The 13,020-nt window shown below is 48.2% G+C and overlaps 2 protein-coding genes across 3 annotated transcripts in view; one reads left to right on the top strand and one right to left on the bottom strand.

Annotated features, from left to right (window-relative positions):
• The window catches only part of TRMT1L (tRNA methyltransferase 1 like), a 114,155-nt gene extending 111,330 nt beyond the window's left edge, over window positions 1-2,825 (bottom strand). Inside the window, exon 1 of the mRNA XM_029618737.1 lies at window positions 2,526-2,825. Within this exon, the coding sequence (XP_029474597.1) occupies window positions 2,526-2,637 (112 nt within the window). The 5' untranslated portion in view covers window positions 2,638-2,825. The remainder of the gene's footprint in view (window positions 1-2,525) is intronic.
• A 55-nt stretch (window positions 2,826-2,880) lies between these two features.
• The window catches only part of SWT1 (SWT1 RNA endoribonuclease homolog), a 230,570-nt gene continuing 220,430 nt past the window's right edge, over window positions 2,881-13,020 (top strand). The window contains exon 1 of one of the 2 annotated variants that reach the window (XR_003859030.1): window positions 2,881-3,194. The gene's annotated coding sequence lies outside the window, so the exon portion shown is untranslated. The remainder of the gene's footprint in view (window positions 3,195-13,020) is intronic. The other variant, XM_029618736.1, reaches the window with a different exon arrangement.

The raw sequence follows: 13,020 nt of genomic DNA, 5'->3' as shown, positions 1-13,020 counted from the left end.
AAATCAACTTTCTGATCACAATCCCATTTTACATGGTGGGCAGGATTCAGGAAACTTTATCGGCATGACAATTTATGCATGCAGCAGCCTACATAGATGTGATCTACTTGGATTTCAGCAAAGCTTTTAATACAGTCCCGCATAGGAGGCTTGTCAATAAAACGAGAAGTTTCGCAGTGAGCACCAAGGTGGTGGCATGAATTACAAACTGGTTGACTGATAGGAGACAGAGTGTAATGGTACATGGAAAATACACTGAAGAGAGTACCGTGTTATGTGGAGTGCCACAGGGATCGGTACTGGAACAGATTCTGTTCAATATCTTGACCTCGCGGAAGGGACAGAAGGTAAAATTTGCCTAGTTGCGGATGATACTAAGATCTGCAATAGAATGGACATGCCTGAAGTAGAAGAGAGAATGAAAAGTGATTTAAAAAAGCTTGAAGAGTGGTCAAAGATTTGGCATCTGGGATTCAATGCCAAGGAGGCAGCGTCATGCATCTGGAGTGCAGCAATCCAAAAGTTCTGTATGTGATGGGGGATATAACACTGATATGCATGGACCTGGAGAGACATCTTGGGGGTAATAGTGTCTGGAGATGGCGGCAATGTGACAAGTAGATAGCTAAAGCCAGAAGGATGCTGGGCTGCATAGAGATAGAAATAACCAGTAAGAGGAGGAGAGGAGAGAGTGCTGGGAGGAACTCGATTTCAGTTGCTGAGAAGCAAATAGAGAGATTTAAAAACCTACTCCTGGTCGAGGAGAGAGGAGGCCCAGACCAAGTGGGCGGTTCTTTTTGTGACATCATCGGCAGGTGCCCTCAGGACAGCATAAAATCAAGGGCGCTGCGGTGCGCAGCCGAAGTCGTGCGCCTCTGGGTAAAATGTTTGCCATGGGAAGAAAATGGAAATCAAAAAATTATACCTCCTTTCCAACAACCCCAATGTCGAGAAGGATTGGAGCCATGGACTCCCACATAGTTCATATGGGTGAGTCCAATGTTAGGGACGATTTAGAAGGTAACTCTCAATTGGGAGTTTCCTTAAGTCCCAGGTCCTCACAACCCCCTTACAGCCAACAAGGGAAAGTTTACAAGAGTCCAATGTGGTTATAGATCACTCTGCAAGTGTAACTCCAACCATTATGGGGAGGGGAAACACAGCAGAGGGGAAAATACATTCCAGTATAATTGCTGTGGGTGGCGAGGCTACTGCTGTTAAAGAAAAGGTCCAATGTCCAGCAATAATTTTTGCTTTAGGTAATGAAGAGGTAGAGAATGATGTGGAGCCAGAAAATGTATCGTTATTGGATGTATGGAGGTTAACAGCTAGAATGGACAAGAAATTGTCTAGCTCCATATCCCAAATACACACTTTCTCTGTGGAAACCAGAGAAAGGTTTGTAGATTTGGAAGGTAGGACTAATAAGGTAGAACAAGCAGTGTCAAATTTGAACCCTTTAGTTAATAATTTGCAGGTCTCTAGTATATCATCCATTAAAGATAATCTAATACTGCATAATAGGATAGAATTACTTGAAAATGAAGTATGGTCATTTAATTTACAGTTATTAAACATCCCAATTTCAAGATTGTCAGCTTTTGAATTATTTAAAAAATATGCAGTAGAGATTTTATCCTTTGAAATAGGGAAAATCCCAACTATTTCTAAGATTATAATTTGCCTAAGAAAAGAATGTTGCAGGCACAAGAAGATGGTGTAGATGTATTAGAAAGTCCAGGGGTCTCTACTTTTTTAGAAGACTATGGATAATATTCTCTCTAGAGCAACATTGCTAGTATCTTTTTCTAGCAAGACCTATTCTTTTCTAAATACTTTCAAAAGATAGATTTAATTTTTTGCAGCCAAAAGATACAGGTCTTTCCTGATGTTTCCCGTGCAACTCAGGCAGGTAGGAAAGTTTGTCTTATAAGCAACAAGTTCTAGATATAGGAGCAAATTTTGTCCTAAAATTCCCCTATAAGTGCCAGAAAACGTTCCAAAATAATGTTTGTTTTTACTGATCCGTTACATTTAGAACGTTTCCTAAGGGACAAGTCTCAGACTAATATATGATGCTGTTCAGGAGAATGGGTTGTAAAAGAAATTAAAAGATGCATGCTTGACCAGAGCTTGGAAATGAAGAAAAGAGTGCATGGAGGTAACTTATTGCTGCGGGGGTTACTACCCTCAACCAACTGTTAATGCCACTCCATCATTGCTCTCAACTTTAACGGCAAGAGGTAACAGGGAATTGGATTCAGACAGTAACCAAGAAGGCCCTGATTTTTGATAAGCATGGGGCGAACCTGCACAGCGTTGCAGATACTACCATAAGCTTGCTGGGCAGCCTGGATGGCCCATGTGGTCCTTTTCTGCCGTCATTTCTGTAAGTTGCTCAACCTTAGAGATAGGGAAGGTGACCACATAACTATGTCAAGAGGGTACAAAAGAAGCCAGTGCTGGTTTACTCCTAGGGTGCAGCTACACAGCCTAACCCTCCCTGGATAGAGCCCGGGCTTCACCTAGGTCCGAATCGTCGACAGTGGCGGCGGCAGCCGTATCCTCCTCTTCCTCCTCCATCTCTCCCTCCACCACCTCGTGCACAGCTTTCACTTCTAGGGGCTCTGCGGCCATCTTTCCCCGAGCGCGCGCTGTTGCTGCTGCTGCCGCCCAGGCAGGTCAGCAGCCACTGCAAGCTCCTCGCGCCGTCACGCAGGACCTCGCGTCAGGCTCGCGCGCCACCGCCGCCAAGCGCTTCCTGCTCCCTCGCGCCCCGCGCAGCCGAGGGAACTGCCTCCACGTTAGAACGCGACCGCCACAATCTCCGACGCCTCCGGAGTGCGCATGCTCCGTGCCGCCCAGCGGCGCAGGGACGTAACCGCTCGGCCTGACTGACGTGACTGAAGCGGAAGTTCTCCGACCACAAAGCCGTTGTTTTCTTTTCTTTTGCCTCCCCTCCTAACTCAAAGCCAATGCGCCTTTTAGGCCGACTTCGACGTCCACCTTAAAACCATTTTTTTTTTCTCCCCACGGGCGGTGTCTTTGATTGTCAGTCTCACAGATACTGCCGATACCGGGGCCCGTTTGTCTCCGTCCCGACCAGCGGAGCGCGAGCATAAAGAACCACAACACCCAGAATTCCCCAGGATGTGGCCCGCCGATGCTGTTCCTGACGGAAGTACGACCTAGTGGTAGGTCCGCATGTACACATTGTCCTCTCGTAAATGTCTCCGCGCGATCTCGCCCGCCCTCCCTCTCTCTTTCTGTTACTGCGAACATTTCTCTGGCGGTGCTAGGACATAAGAAATTGCCATGCTGGGTCAAACCAAGGGTGCATCAAGCAGATGGTCTCACTTTCCCCATCTTCCCTCCCCATCTCTGCTTTTAAATCCCTCTCCCCCCCCCCCCTTCTAAATCTTTCACTTACGTCTGCGCCCCCCGCGATTTTCTTAAATATCTGTTTTCACGCTACTGGGCAATGTTCTTTCCTGCGATTCTCTTAGCACTATCCCGCCCTGCGCGATCTTCTTTTATTCTCTTGCATTGTTTCCACATCTCCTCCTCCTCCCTGTTCACACTTCACCTTCCCACAGCCGCGTTAATCCTGGCCAGACTTTTGTTTTTGTTGGGTTTTTTTTCCCCCGCGTTTGTGCTTTAGATTTCATTATTCGCCTTTCACATCCAAGCTCAAGGAAAGTTACAAACAGATACAGAAGTTAGTTCCCTGATCCAAGGGCCTAATGTACCAAGATTTGTCTCTCATTCTTTGTCTGTAGGACCTAAGTTCATACCTCGGGCAGTGAAGGGTTAAGAGACTTGCTCAAGATCACAAAAAGCATCAGGAGGATAAATGAAGTCAGACTCTGGATTCCCTGGTTCTTTGCCCTCTGCTCTAACTACTTGGCTCTATTATTGATGCTCCCCACCCCCACATCCTAAATCTGATGCTGCCAATTTACTGCTACAGTTTTCCTCCTCTGTGCTGGCTGACAGGAAGGCAGCCACATGCTTCATCCTTTGGGCCTGCGTGGGCCAATGCACCACATCTCTACTTTCTTTTACCCTTTCAGGCCGATACAATAAAGCTGCGCAGAAAACGGGCGCTCGGTGTTGAGCGCCCACTTTCCTAATGTGCGCCCAGCCACCTCTCCTGGGCGTGTCATAGAATATTTAAAAGAGGAGCTGCGCTGCCAAGGAGGCGCTAGGGACAAATGTGTACCCCTAGCGCCTCTTTGGCAGCGGGCGCCCAGGAGAGGTGCTGTGCACAGGTTAGTAAAAGGAACACCTGTAAAATTGAGCGTCCCTTTTTCTAATCTGACCTCTGGCATGCTTTTTTTTTTAATTTTTAAATTTTTTTTTAAACCTTTTTGTTCCTCCGACTTAATATTGTGGCGATATTGTTGTGGGCTGCTCAAAAATTAGCGGCTGTTCTGAGCAGGTGGGTTGGGTGCACTTTTTTTGGGGGGGGGGATCTGGGGAGAATGGCTAATAGCCTCATCATCCTCATCAATATGCATTTGCATGTGATGAGCGCTATTAGTTTTGCAGGGGGTTGGACACGCATTTTGGACACTCTAATCTCCTTATGGTATAAGGGGTTGTGGACACACATCCAAAACCTGCGTCTAACCACAGGTTAAACAGTGAGCTCAGCTGAGCGTGCTGTATTGTATCGGCCTGAATGTGGGCTGAAGCAATAATGATGCTGCCTTCTGACAATCCGTGTGGGCCCATGCAAGTGTGACGTAAGGTGTCTTCTTCCTTCCTTCCTGCCTTTGCAGTCTGGCACAAGCATGGTGTTAAAGGCTTTGCACCATGATCAGGGCCAGTGCAAGATTATAAGGCATCCTAAGTCACTGATTCCCAAACCTGGCCTGAACCTCTAGCCAGTTAGGTTTTCAAATTAAGCACATTATTGCTTCAGCCCACATCTTCTTGGTGTTTGGGTACTTGCCAGGTTCTTGTGGCCTGGTTTGCCCTCTGTTGGAAACAAGATGCTGGGCTTGATGGACCCTTGGTCTGACCTGGCATGGCAATTTCTTATGTAGGAGATAGATTTGCATGCAATGTCTCCATTGTATCCAAATTTCTCTTATGCATATTCATTGTGAATATTCTGAAAACCTGACTGTCTGGGGGTCCCTCAGGACAGGTTTGGGAGCCACTACCTTAGGTGAAATTCAGCCTTGTGCCCTTCCCCTATTAGCTTTCAGACCTTTAGGCTTTCCTTCACACCTTGAGATATTGACTCAATTATTATGACCCTCACTATCACTCCTCCCATCTTGTAAAAGCACATAATTGCAACGCACAAAAAAAGTGCCAAACTTGGTTATACAATCAAAATCTAAACAGCACAAGACAAAGTAGAGAATAAAATGCAGGAAAATACTTGCGTACTAATGTTTTCGTAAACCAATTAAAAACAGGGTATCAGCAAGCCAATGACATGCATGGTTTCATTTTACCATTGTTGGGCTTCTCAATCATATATCCCTAAGGAATGTGTCTATTTTTTAGCATTTTTTTAGCAAATAAAAAATTGGAAATATAAACAATAATCTAACCTGATACTAGCCGATGTATATTAGTCAAAAACTATATAAAAACCTAAAATCCTGGTTACTCAGCCAATCTTTTAAGGACTGCATTCAATGACTTTAAAGTATACTCCCATAGCCTGCTATCATACAATATCCCCCTTGGACAATCTCCCCTGTTTCATGCTACAGATGCCTCCTTTTTACGATGTACTCAGATATCTCTGTTCTTCTATTCAGTGTATCTACCCTGTGTTTATCTTGTTCTTTCATTTTCCTAGTTATGCCATCTCTCATTGTTAATTTTTTCAAATTTTCAATTATCGTTCAATGTATCATGTTGTTTTGTATGTAAACCGGAGTGAAGGCAACCCTGCTATACCTCGGTATATAAAAAATGCTAAATAAATAAAATAAATATCAGGAGGTAAATATTGAAATGTCTCTTATCTCAATGAAGTGCTCTCAAATGGACAGACATTTTTCCAACATTTAAACTCTGGAAACACTTTTGTCCATTTGAGAGCACTTAAATTTTAGGGACAGTCTTGCAATCATTTCAATCATATTTGTCTGATCGACAACAGCAAGCAGGATTGGGTCCAAAATCTTCCTCCTTGTACTCATTGCCCATCAGTGTCCTGCCAAGCTTAGCATTAACTGCGTTATTCAACATTTACATAGCTCCAATTTGCAGACTTTTGACTGGCATTGTAGTGGGATACTGGCTATACGCAGATGGGCTACAGGTCTATACTGAGGCTGATTCATCATGGGGTACTATATCTAAAATGGTCTCTTTCTGTGTGCCCACCATTAGGCAATAGCTGACACACAACAAGTTAAGCCTTGAATCTAGCTAAAATAGAGGTGTTAATGTTACAACGTGACAATTTATTTGATACATCTTGGTTTACCTCAGTTGACATTTTGCAAGTGCCTATTATCAACTCCACCAAAACCTTAGGAGTAGTGCTCCATCATGGGCTGACTTTTAAAGCTCAAATTTGAATTTCCTAGCGTGTTGACTCAGGACCAAAGGGTATTGTGCTCTCCTGATAGCAGATGGGAGATGGAGTCAGATTTCAAAGCTGACGTCACCCTACATATACCCGTGCAGCATGCTTAGCTCTTCAGTATTTCTCCATCTCCATAGCAGATGCGGACACTATCCCAAACGAGTATAGTGTAACACTTACAAGAAAGAAGAAAGAAAATTTACCTTTAAGAAGAGAGCCCCACTTCCCCAGCGGTGAAACCTAAGGGTCCCTCCCCTCAGTCAAGATTTTCCTGAGGTGATTCGATATCCCTCTGAGGTGAGCCTTAGTCCGCCAATCGATTCCAGACGTGGACGTAGCCCCCAGGGTGACTGAAAGGCAGCGGGTGCAGATTCGAGCGCGGCGGTGAAGGTATTCTCCCACAGCTGGAGACCGCCCGGCACACGACCTGTAAGCGCCGAGACCAGGTAAGGTAGAAACCTTTACTTCTAAGTCTCCGGTCTCCAAGTCTCGAACAGCCGTACCGTCCTTCCTTCGACAAGGTTTAAATCAGGTTGACCAGCCCTCCTTTGGGGCAGGCCCCGATTTGGTGCGAGGGTCCACACACATGGAGACCCTTCGGGGGGGGTGGGGGGGTATCTTGCCTTCGGGGTCGTCTGCGCCATTTTCCCCTCCGACCGACGGTATGTGCGGGGCAGGCCGGAGGCCAGAAACGCCTAACTTAAGCGCTTAACTAAGGTTTGATTGCACGGTGGCGTGCACAGCGATGCGCACAACTAGGCTGCACGCACAACTGGGCGCATAACTGTGCCGCGCACACAAACTCTGTTGCCCGTGCACACAACTTCGGTGCATCCGACGCGCATAACTCCACGCACGGGTGAATTACTAAGCCCTACACACACACAAATAATGGCACCGCCATCCAAGTAAACCAAGGGACCCTTCCTTTGCCCAGCCTGCCACTTAAGAGCTGCGCAGCCTGGATTGGAATCCCTCTTGTGCCAACAGTGCGAACAGAACCAGGGAGAACCAAATCAAGACCCTCTACAGCCAGGAGAGGGATCTGGTACTACGAATGATGGCATCCTGGACTTAACTATCTCCAACTGGGCGCCCCCACAGGAAAATTCCTCCGGGGCTACCACTACAACCCCTTCTGGGATCAACATGGATCCAGGAACCTCCTGGGTGGAATTTTTCAAAGGGCTGCAAACCTTTGTCCAGGCACAACCAGTCCCTGCTGTCCATCTGACTCAAACCCAGCTGGAAGCACAAGTCCTTCCTGGCACATCCCGGGCTTCTCAAGACATGCCTCTCCTAACCAAGAGCCTCTCTGGGGATCCAGATACCTCAGAGGACGGAACCGACTCCCTGGAAGAAGGAGAAATTCCCCCATGGATGGAGCCATACCGGACCATGCACAGATTCTTCCACAAGGACGAATTACCAACCCTAATGTCCCAGACTATGAAGACACTGGGTCTTCCAGGCACGGAGTCCTCAGCAGAACCAAAGAAGAATCCCATGCTGGTGTACCTCTGTAAGGCCTCATGCTATTTCCCTATGTTGAAGCCCATTAAGGAACTGATTGACCTGGAATGGAATGCTCCAGAGGCCACTTTCAAAGGGGGGAGGGCTCTAGAAGACCTATACCCGCTGGAACCCATGGCTAAGGAACTCCTACGTTTCCCCAAATTGGATGCTATGGTCTGTGCAGTCTCAAAGTGCACTATGATCCTAGTGGAAGGAGGAGCGGCACTGAAGAATGCCCAGGATAGAAGGCTGGAAGCCATCCTTAAGCAGTCCTTTGATGTATCAGCAGTGACGCTACAAATTGCTTCCTGCTGCGCTTTAGTGGCACGTTCCTGTTTGATCCTCGCCAGAGACACAACCACGCCCGGAGAAGCGATGGAGCCTGTGGTCTCCTTCCTCACCGATGCTACCACAGACCTCATGCGCACCTCATCCAGGGGTGTTGCTGCCACAGTGCAGCAAGAAGACAATTATGGTTCTGGAATTGGTCAGCTTACGCGACTTCCAAAGTGAACCTCACAAAAATGCGTTTGAAAGGATCCCTCCTGTTTGTGAGCGAACTGGAGAAATTAGCCAACAAATGGGTGAATCTCCAGTACCTGAGGACAGGAACAAAAGAACATATCAGCCCTCCTCTCCCAGAAGAACCAAGGGTAGAGGATCGCAGCACTTTAAGCCTTACAGGAATACACAGTCCCAAGCACCTCGACCTTCAGGAAGGTCTCAGTCCTTTCGGAAAAGGCACATTAAGAGAGGAGCAAGCTCAGGGGCAGGCTCCAGCCGTACCCCACAATGAGAAGATGCAGACCCATCCACAGGAAGAAGACATAGGGGGCAGACTTACCCTCTTCTACCAAAGATAGGTCGAGATAACTTCGGACAAGTGGGTCCTAACTATCATTTGAGAGGGGTACTCGCTGGAATTCCAAAGCATTCCCCCAGACAAATTTATGAAATTGCCGTGCCACTCCCACTCCAAGAGACTGGCAGTGGAAACCACGCTAGCAAGACTACTCAGCCTGAAGGCAATAGCCCCAGTCCCCACACTTCAACAAAATACTGCCCACTATTCCATCTATTTTATCATTCTCAAGAAAGAAGGAACATTCTGACCTATCTTGGATCTCAAGGCCGTCAACCGTTACCTGAAGGATCCACACTTCCACATGGAATCCCTATGCTCCGTTATAATGGCGGTACAACCGGTAGAATTCTTAACCTTCCTGGACCTATCCGAAGCCTACCTTCACATCCCGGTCTATCAGAACCACCAGAGCTTCCTGCGATTTGCAATACTGGGCCATCATTATCAATTCTGAATGCTACCCTTCGGACTAGCTACCGCCCCCAGAACCTTCACCAAAATCTTGGTGGTAGTGGCGGCAGCACTGAGGAAAGAAGGAGTCCTGATACATCCTTACTCAGACGATTGGCTGATCAGGGCAAAGTCTCCAGATGAGTCACCATGCGACCTCCAGAGTCAAGAATCTACTACAAGAATTCGGGTGGGTCGTGAACACAACCAAAGGTTGTCTACATCCTTCCCAGTCACCAGAATACCTGGTTGTCCAGTTCAATACCAAACAGAGCAAGGTCTATATTCCCCCTCCAAGAAGAAGGAAGCTAATGGATCAATTACAAAAGCTGTTGACTTCAGTCCGCCCCAAGGTATGGGACTACCTTCAAGTCCTCAGCCTCATGACATCAACTCTGGAAGGTTTCCGTGGGCAAGGGCCAGTATGCGGCTGCTACAATGTTCCCTACTATTACGATGGAATCCAGTGTCCCAGAACTACTCAAGTCGCCTCCAGCTACCGACAGAGTTTCGGAAGCAGCTTCAATGGTGGTTACAGGAAGAACACTTAAGCAGAGACGTAAACCTATCCGCTCTGAAGTGGATCTTGCTCACCACGGACGCAAGCCTGCAAGGGTGGGGAGCCCACTGTCAGGAATTGATGGCCCAGGGACAAGGAAACAAAGAAGAGGCGGGATGGAATATAAACCACCTGGAAGCGTGAGCGGTCAGACGAGCCTGCCTTCGATTCAGCTACAGACTCCGAGGCAAGTCAGTCAGAGTCATGTCGGACAATGCAACGACCGTTGCTTACATCAACCGACAGGGAGGAACCAAGAGCCAGTAGGTGTCTCTAGAAATAGACCCCCTCATGGAGTGGGTGGAAATAAATCTACAAGGGATCTTGGCCTCCCACATCTACAAGGGATCTTGGCCTCTCACATCGCAGGAAAAGACATCAGCAGGGAGAGCCTAGACCCGGGAGAATGGTTGCTAGTGATGGGGTCCCCCAGTCATGGACCTACTGGCAACTTGTCTCAATGCCCAAGTGCCCAGGTTCTTCAGCTGCAGACGAGAACCACAATCTTAGGGAATCGATGCTCTTGTCCAGAGCTGGCCAGAGGAATGCCTCCTGTATGCCTTCCCACCCTGGCCACTATTGGGTAGGATCATCCACAAGATAGAGCACCATAGAGGACTAGTTCTATTAGTCGCCCCGGACTGGCCAAGATGGCCATGGTACGCTGACATGCAAAGACTACTTGCAAGGAACCCTCTGCGTCTACCCTCACACAGGGATCTTCAGCAGGGACTGATCTCCCACGAAGACCTGGCTCGATTCTCTTACGGTATGGCCCTTGAGAGGACTAACCTGAAGAAGCGCGGTTACTCAAAAGCTGTGATTAACACCCTGCTCTGGGTGCGCAAGTTCTCCACATCACTGTCTTACATACGGATCTGGAGAGTATTCAAAGCCTGGTGTGAAGACCGCGGTCACCTCCCGAGGACAGCTAAGATTCCCACGATCCTGGAATTCCTACAGGATGGCATGAAGAAGGGGTTATCTCTCAACTCCCTCAAGGTCCAAGTTGCAGCACTGACCTGCTTCAGGTTTGAAGTGGACAGCACCAGACTATCAACTGATCCCGATGTGTCTCGCTTCCTGAAAGGAGTTAAGCAACTCCGACCTCCCCTAAAGTGGCCAATGCTGCTATGGAACCTCAACCTAGTACTAGATTTCCTAGCAGGGTACTCCTTCAGACCAACACGCGGTCTGTCCCTACGTCTCTTGACCTTGAAAACAGTCTTTTTTGTTGCAATTGCTCAGCTCGGCATATCTCCGAACTTCAAACACTATCCTGTCGGGAACCATTCCTCAGATTCACCCCGGGCACCATATAGCTGTGTACGGTACCATCCTTCCTGCCAAAAGTGGTTTCCCCATTCCACATGAACCAAACCATATCCTTGCCATCTCCAGAGGAGCACAAGGACTCGGAAGACTCATGCCTCCTTCGCCACTTGAATGTCGGCAGAATCCTAGTCAGATACCTGAAAAGATTGGAACCCTTACGCAAAACAGATCACCTGTTCGTTCTTCCCAGCGGGAAGAAACAAGGGGAAGCAGCATCTTGGGCGACCATAGCCCGCTGGATCAAAGAAGTAATCAAGGCCGCCTACATAGAGGCAGGAAAGCCATTACCTCTACGGGTCAAGGCTCATTCCACAAGGGCCCAGGCAATCTCCTGGGCTGAAACTAAGCTGCTGTCACCAGCCGAGATCTGTTGGGTGGCGACATGGTCCTCCCTACACACCTTCTCCAGGTTCTACTGCCTGGATGTTCAGGCCAGGGAGGATACAGCTGTTCAGAATCAGCTAGGGAGTTGGCAATCTGTTCAGAATCTGCTAGGGAGTTAGCAGTCTCTGTTATAGTTGTGGGTGGATCGTTGGGCCGGTGGCAGATGACCTCTCCCCCGGTGGAAGATCCCGAGAGGGACCACCAGTCAGGCTCAGAGTTTGGAGACAGACACACACTAGTTCTTTTATTAAACAATATATTGAGCTACCAGAGATGGCAGTAGTGAGCTGGAAAGCCCGGCTGGGCTGTAGTCCCTCAGATACTGGAACAGCGATCCCTGGAGGCTGAGCTGTAGAGAAACTGAGATATAGTGAGTAGGCAGGGTATGCAGATGTAACACTCACACAATGTCCCAATAGAAGCCCAGGAGCTGGCATGTATAGGCCCTCGAGGCGCAAGTACCTGGTTCCAGGGAAATCTCAGAGAGAACGATGGTAACTCACTGATGTAGCTGATATAGTTGGTAGTGATGACTTCCAGGCAGAGGAGTACATGAAGCAAGTGTGGGAACAAGGGCCCTCGAGGAGCGAGTACCGGTTCCAGACTGTCACCTGAAAAACAAAGGAGAAAGCGAGGCCCACGAGGAGTGGGTACCTCTGGTAAGTCTGAGGAGGCAGAGTTGCTTAGAAAGACAAAGCGAGTCCATTGTCAATCCTTGCTAACTCGATGTGTTAGCAAATACTGAGACCTTAAATATCCGTCGCTGGTGACTTCCTCTTTGGGGGACGCCCCTGAGGTTCGCGCCATAGCCGGTACTTCAGTCGGGACAGCACCGTGCGCGCACGCCCCTAGACCTCCAGGAACATGGCGGATAGCAGCGTCGAGCCGGTCCGGGAACGCCCGAAGACTTGTGGCAGAAGGATGCCATGGCAGCCAATTTTCCCACGGACGGAAGGAAGGAAGGCCAGAAGGTAAGGAGGGCGGAGAGAGGGTGTCGGGCACCGATGGACGCAACAACAGCCTTTGCAAGGGCAGTACTAAGCGGGCCATGGGCAGCCTCCCACCCAGTAGGGGAGTAGCTTTTGTACATCCCATTGGTTCTGAGTCCATCTGGCTACACGCTAGGAAATGGAGAAATTACTTACCTGATAATTTTGTTTTCCTTAGTGTAGACAGATGGACTCAGCATCCTGCCCAAGGCTGCCCAGAAATCGAGAACCTCTTATATCAAATCTTGAGACTGAGCAAGTACGGGTAAGCCACGGCCTACCTCTAGATCAAGACACCTGTAGTTTGTCTGGTGTCGGCATTTATTGTTTCAGTGCCCTGGTGGTCTCCAGTTTTAAAAAA

Source organism: Rhinatrema bivittatum, chromosome 10 (assembly GCF_901001135.1).
Source record: "Rhinatrema bivittatum chromosome 10, aRhiBiv1.1, whole genome shotgun sequence".
NCBI lineage: Eukaryota > Metazoa > Chordata > Amphibia > Gymnophiona > Rhinatrematidae > Rhinatrema > Rhinatrema bivittatum.
This window is presented reverse-complemented; position numbering and strand designations above follow the sequence as displayed.